This window comes from Gossypium hirsutum, chromosome A03, assembly GCF_007990345.1.
Source record: "Gossypium hirsutum isolate 1008001.06 chromosome A03, Gossypium_hirsutum_v2.1, whole genome shotgun sequence".
In the NCBI taxonomy this organism is placed as follows: Eukaryota; Viridiplantae; Streptophyta; class Magnoliopsida; order Malvales; family Malvaceae; genus Gossypium; species Gossypium hirsutum.
Genome location: NC_053426.1, coordinates 1,352,985 through 1,359,753, shown reverse-complemented (window position 1 = coordinate 1,359,753; position 6,769 = coordinate 1,352,985). Strand labels below are relative to the sequence as shown.

At 40.0% G+C, this 6,769-nt stretch overlaps 1 protein-coding gene across 1 annotated transcript; it reads right to left on the bottom strand.

The window, feature by feature from the left end:
• Nucleotides 1-3,799: 3,799 nt before the first annotated feature.
• On the bottom strand, nt 3,800-6,063 carry LOC107933710 (protein SIEVE ELEMENT OCCLUSION B). The gene is made up of 7 exons (XM_041104025.1): nt 5,857-6,063; nt 5,679-5,762; nt 5,144-5,589; nt 4,945-5,054; nt 4,723-4,853; nt 4,160-4,567; nt 3,800-4,069 (listed from the first exon to the last, which is right to left on the bottom strand). Exons 1-7 carry the CDS (start codon nt 6,061-6,063, stop codon nt 3,800-3,802), a joined length of 1,656 nt encoding a protein of 551 aa, XP_040959959.1.
• Nucleotides 6,064-6,769: the final 706 nt, after the last annotated feature.

Sequence of the window (6,769 nt, the reverse complement as noted above, 5' to 3'; positions counted from 1 at the left end):
TCCCTGACAGAGTTGATCAATGCTTTATATGCTCAAGAGCAAAGAAGAGCAAGCAGACTGGAGGAGCATCAAGAAGGTGCCTTTCAGGCAAGAACAAACACTGCCTACAAAGGCAAGAAGGCCTGGAGAGACAAGCCAAGGACTGATGTTGCAAGAAAAGAGGGTCAGACTTGCAAGCACTGCAGAAGGGCTGGTCATCCAAAAGAAAAATGCTGGTTCAATCCAGATGCTGTATGTCAGCATTGTAAAAAGAAGGGTCATGTTGAGAGAGTCTGCAAGAGCAAGGCCAAATCAAGGCAGAGTCAGTTTCAACAGAAGAAAGCTGAGGCTCGAGTAGCTAAGGAGGACAGTGACCAAGAGGAGCAAGTCTTTGCTGTGTTATGCTCAGCTGCTCAAGAAAGGTTCTCATCTGGTTGGCTTCTAGACAGTGGATGCACCAACCACATGACACCTGATGCTGCAATCTTCAAGTCTTTAGACAGAAGCTGCAGAACTAAAGTCAAGATAGGAAATGGACATTTTATTCAAGCTGAAGGCAAGGGTGATGTGCTGATATGCACCCCCACAGGTGCCAAAGTGATTTCAAATGTGCTTTTGGTGCCTGAAATTGACAGAAACCTGCTCAGCATAGCTCAGTTGCTGGAGAAAGGTTATTCTGTTGTGTTCAAAGACAACCAATGCCAAATCAATGATCTAAGTGGATCCAAGCTGATGGCAGTTCCTATGGCTAATAAGAGCTTTGTAGTTGACTGGACCAGGGAGTCAGACATTTCCTACACAGTCACATCAGATGAATCCAAGCTTTGGCATCAAAGACTGGGACATGCCAACTTCAGATCGATGGCTCGAATGGTCAGAGAGGACTTGGCTGAAAACTTCATCAACTCAGTGGATCATGATGATGTGTGTGAAGTGTGTCAGCTAGGAAAGCAGGCCAGACTCCCATTTCCCTCGAATCAAGCCTGGAGAGCCTCTGAAAAATTTCAACTGGTGCACACTGATGTGTGTGGCCCTATGAGGACTGAGTCATTAAGTGGAAACAGGTACTTCATACTGTTCATTGATGATTTTTCAAGATATTGCTAGCTTTACTTCCTAAAACAGAAATCAGAGGCGGCCTCAGTGTTTTGGAAGTTCAAGACTGCTGCTGAGACTGAAACAGGTTGCAAGCTGAAGTCCATAAGGTCTAATAATGGGATTGAGTACACCTCAGCTCAGTTCCAAGCCTTCTGTGATAAGGCAGGCATCAAACATCAACTTACCAACACATATACACCTCAGCAAAATGGTGTAAGTGAAAGGAAGAATAGGAGTTTGATGGATATGGCCAGGTGCTTGATGATTCAGAAGAATCTGCCTAAAGCACTATGGGCAGAGGCAGTTAACACTGCAAACTACATTCAAAATAGGCTTCCAACCAAGGCCTTGGATCAGAAGACTCCATTCGAAGCCTGGTTTGGATTCAAGCCATCACTGGCTCATCTGAAGGTCTTTGGATGCATCTGTTATGCTCATGTACCTGCTGTCAAAAGGGACAAATTGTCTGAAAGGGCTCGACCTGGTATTTTGGTGGGCTACAGCACTGTTAAGAAGGGCTATAGGATCTTGGATCCTTCAACAAAGAAAGTGTCAGTCAGTAGGGATGTGGTATTTGATGAAAAGTCATGTTGGAACTGGGAAAAACATGAACCTGAGGAAGTTTCAGAAGGACTTGCAGCAGATCAAGCTGAGCCAGATCAAAATGTTCCTGAAATGGACATTGATGATGAACCAGTTAGAGGAACAAGACCATTGACTGAGATTTATGAAAGAGCTCATGTAGCCATAGCTGAACCAAGCAATGTTGAAGAGGCTGAAGCTCAGCAAGAGTGGAAGCAGGCAATGGCTGAGGAGATTAGCATGATTGAGAAGAACCAGACCTGGGAATTAGTTGAAAGGCCAGTCAAAAGGAAGATAATTGGGGTGAAATGGGTGTACAAAGCCAAGCAAAATGCTAATGGTACCTTGAACAAACTGAAAGCAAGGCTAGTTGTCAAGGGGTTCAGTCAGAGGTATGGCCTGGACTACCTGGAGACCTTTGCACCAGTGGCCAGGCTAGACACCATCAGATTACTGATTGCCTTAGCAGCACAGCTCGAGTGGAAGATCCATCAACTCGATGTGAAATCAGCCTTTCTGAATGGTTTCTTAGATGAAGAGATCTATGTTGAACAACCACAAGGGTTTGAGATAGCTGGCAGAGAGCATATGGTCTACAAACTGAAGAAGGCCCTATATGGCTTAAAATAGGCTCCAAGGGCCTGGTACAGCAGAATCGATGGCTACTTGACTAATTTGGGATTCGATCGAAGCAAGAGTGAGCCAACACTGTATGTCAAGAAGCAAGGGACACAAACACAGCTCATTGTATCCCTATATGTTGATGACCTGCTGGTGACAGGAGGAGATCGAGCAGTGCTGGTCGATTTCAAGACCAAGATGCAAGAAGTATTTGAAATGTCTGATCTAGGGGAAATGTCTTATTTCCTTGGAATGGAGGTGACTCAAGCACAAAATGGGATATTTCTAAGTCAGAGAAACTTTTCCACAAAGATTCTGACCAAGTTCTCCATGCAAAACAGTAAAGCAACTAAAACACCTGTTGCTGTTGGAGAAAAACTATCGAGCCAAGGTGATTTTGAGAAGGTTTGTGAAACAACCTATAGAAGTCTAGTTGGTTGTCTGTTATATTTAACTGCCACTAGACCAGACATAATGTATGCTGTAGGATTGCTCTCAAGGTTCTTGCATTGTTGCAATAAAAAGCATTTACAAGCTGCTAAGAGAGTGCTTAGATATGTCAAAGGCACTTTGAGCTATGGTTTAAGGTACAGCAAGGAAGGAAATCTGAAGCTGGTTGGCTACACTGATAGTGACTGGGCTGGCTCGATAGATGACATGAAAAGCACCTCAGGGTATGCTTTCAACCTTGGTTCAGCCATGTTTTGCTGGAGCTCGAAGAAGCAAAGTCTGGTGGCTCAATCTACTGCTGAAGCAGAATATGTGTCAGCTGCAAGTGCTGTCAACCAAGCCATTTGGCTAAGGAAAATCTTAGCTGATTTGAAAGTGCATCAAAAGGAAGCTACTGAGATCTTCTGTGACAACCAATCTTCAGTTGCAATTGCTAAAAATCCAGTGTTCCATGGAAGAACAAAGCATTTCAGCATCAAGTTGCATGTTGTTCGAGAAATGGAGCAAGTTCAGGAAGTGAAGCTGATCCATTGTAATTCTGAGGATCAACTTGCAGACATTTTGACTAAAGCCCTTAATGTCACAAGGTTCGAATGTCTAAGAAGGAAGCTAGGTGTTTGCTCCATGCAAACCAAGGAGGAGTATTGAAGCAATGGTTAGCATGTAGCAATCACATGTTTTATTATTATTATTATTATTATTATTTGGATGTAATGATGTAACTTAGTTGTATTCCAACTAAGTTTGTTAGTGGTAGTAGGTGGTGATTTATTTTAAGTGGATGTAATGATGAAACTTAGTTGTATTCCAACTAAGTTTGTTAGTGGTAGTAGGTGGTGATTTATTTTAAGTGGATGTAATGATGAAACTTAGTTGTATTCCAACTAAGTTGTCAAGTTGTAAGCTTGTATAAATAGGCTTTATGCCATTTTAAAAAAATGAATGAATTCAATCAAGATTTCATCCATATACTCTCTATTTTAGCTTTGCTTAAAATTTATTTCATTTTTCTTCTTTGTTTCTGCCGCAAGTCTCGATTCTTGCTCGGCAAGCTTTTTGTTGAACCTTGCTATTTGTTGCACTCAGCTCCAACAAACATGCTCTCTAATAGGTTCCAAAAGAACCATACATTGTCATCTTCCCAAGCATGGCTAAGTTCCTTCTCTTTGATTAAACCAGTAATCTTTTGCACTCGTTCCCTTGCATTTTTCTTTCCAACATAAACCATTTCTATGCCAATATCGAGAGCGTTTGCAACCCCTTTTGTTGCGATAGTGAAACTTTCGATCCATTCTATTTTCACACCACCATAGAAACAAACCACTTTCTGTTGGCTCACCTGATTATAACAACACAAAACCAAAAACAAATTAAGCATATTAATTGATATACACATATATATTAAAGTTATGTGGGGATGTTCATGTACCCAAGTAGGTAAGTTTGGTTCAAGGCGACCAACGAGAAGGTCAAGTGTCCAAGGTTTAGCTTTCCGAAAACTTTCTTCTTTTTCACTGCTAAACGGGAAAGCTGAATTTCCCCATATCCACATCATGTTGAGTGCATTTGGGCATAAAACCTTTCCTTGTGGATTCAATGTCACTGCAATTGGTTTCTTAACGAAACCCCATTCTTCCCTTATGTATTTAATCACTGCAGGTTCAATGGCAACATGGTGGCTCACAGTATACCACGACATAATTGATTGCAGGGTCGAAAACTTTTCCTGATAACCATCATTCCAAGTTGTTCTGTCCATAACTGGGAGCCATATGATCTCATAGTTAAGCCCAGATGATACCCTTTCTTTGTAAACATCTTCAAGAACCCAAATCTCCTCTTTGGGAGATATCAAGATTATAAATGAGCAATAAAACATGCTTTCTTCTCAAGACATTGATATAAACCTGTTAAATTATACCAGCAACGTTAACATACGATCCAATGAATTTTAAAACATGGTTGAAACTTGGAACATGGAATTAAGCAGACCTCGGCCCTGTTTGGATTCAAGAGACTCTCTTCCTTGCCGAAGATGTTTTGGAGAATCATCAAGTTGTCCACTTGAGGTGTTTCAATGGTACGCTTGAAGTGTTCAAAAGCTTCCATTAGCTTATTCTCATCTGCATCTCATTACAATCGTACTCAGCTTATTTTATAAATGTATATATATAGGATTTATAATTCTAGATTTATCGTCAAGGATGGACTCACCAATACGCTCATAACAAAGATGTAATCGACTTTGAAGGTGTTCATGTATGCTGCTAACTTTATGTGCCAAGCTTGATAGCTCCCATGCCTCCGAAGTCGATGTAGTGAACCTGAAATGATTCAAACAAAAGATTTAATTGTCGATAAATTGAATGTCGCCATATTGTCTGATTGAGCACATAGAAAATTCATGACTCACTCATGTCTCATCCCTACAAGGCTTGTAATCTGCCTAGTACAAACGACGACACTCGAAATGATCCAATAGGTAGCAGTGTGGATATGAGCCATAGCGGTCGACAATGGTGGCTCATCGATGGAAATATACTTAGAAGGTAGCTCAGTAAGCTCAACAATGCACTTGGTTACATCGACCATTGCATTGACGAGCTTGCTGAGTGCATCAAAGTGGGTTTTCAGTGTTTGGGAGTGCTCTAAAATGTCGAGTTGCTTTAGGAGAGCCACTGATTTGGCCAATGAGTTGGAAGTGCAAAGCTGAGCGATCAGCCAAAACTCCCCGAAATTCGCTGCAAAAGCCGCTAATGCTAGCACCACTTTTGCACCCCATGAATAGCTTGAAAGCATGTTGAAGATCGCCATTGTTGTTGCATGAGCATCACTTCCTCTAGAACACTTGCACGATAGCTACAAAACATCAACTTAGGTTACGATCGTTATTTTTCGGTTTCAAAAATGATCGAGATTCCGAAAGCAAAATAAAACCGCCGAATAACCTCGCAGCAGATTTTGTGTAATGCATCATGCGCGCCATCAACGGCAGACAAGTTGGTCTGATCGTCGGATGCATCGATGTGTCCCTACAAGACAAGACAAACCCAAAGCATTGTCTTGAAAACTTTTCCATTTTCTGGAATATAAACATCATGAAATCTTAAGTTTATCAAAGTTTACATTCATAGAAAGATTTATGTTGGGAATGATATGACGCAAAACATTGCGAGTGACTTGAAGAACTGATGTAACATCAACAACACGACCATCGGGGACATGAGTCGACCGAATTCGCTCATTCATCGCATCGTCGAACATCCAATGCTCATTCCTCATCGATTGCTGGGATGTTTTTGATGAGGATGAGACTGGGGTAGGGCGAGCCATTATCGAATACATGAAAGTACTTCTATTTTTTGATGTTTGACATATTTACTAAGCATTGTAGGGTTTATATAGTGATGAGAACTAACTGTTTTGTTCTTTGTTTAAGTTTTTTTTTTTGTAATATATATAAATAATATTACACAACGTTATAAACGTTGATTCCGCCTTTAATATTTTTTCAAATATTTTAATATTATTTATTAATATATGCTTTTGTTGAGTTCGTATGAACGCCTTTTCAAGTTTTTCATGTGCCCTTAAAATTAGGATCTGTACTATGATATAATTACTTTAATTGATAGTGTCGAGTTCATGGTGTAATTTTTAATTTTGAAGTACCATGAACTTGATATCTTCTACAATGTCTAAGTTGTGGACAATTTTTTTATACAAAAAAATATAATTTAATTAAAATTTTAAAAAATATATATAAATTAAAGTCAACACCAATGAATGTTGAGTCTCACTTAAAATTCTATCCTAAATCCTAAATAGTCAAGTATTCGGAAAAGATAATTTTTAAGCATATCACAATGGCTACCCACTTATTGACATTTGAGCAAAGACATATTACCGAGAATCATTCATCAATTAATGGGTGTCGATGTCTATCATGAAAGACAAATTGGGAGAGTTGCTTATGCTCTATCATTCTTACTCACTCTAATTGAACAATGGAGATTAAAGACACATGTTTTATCTCTCA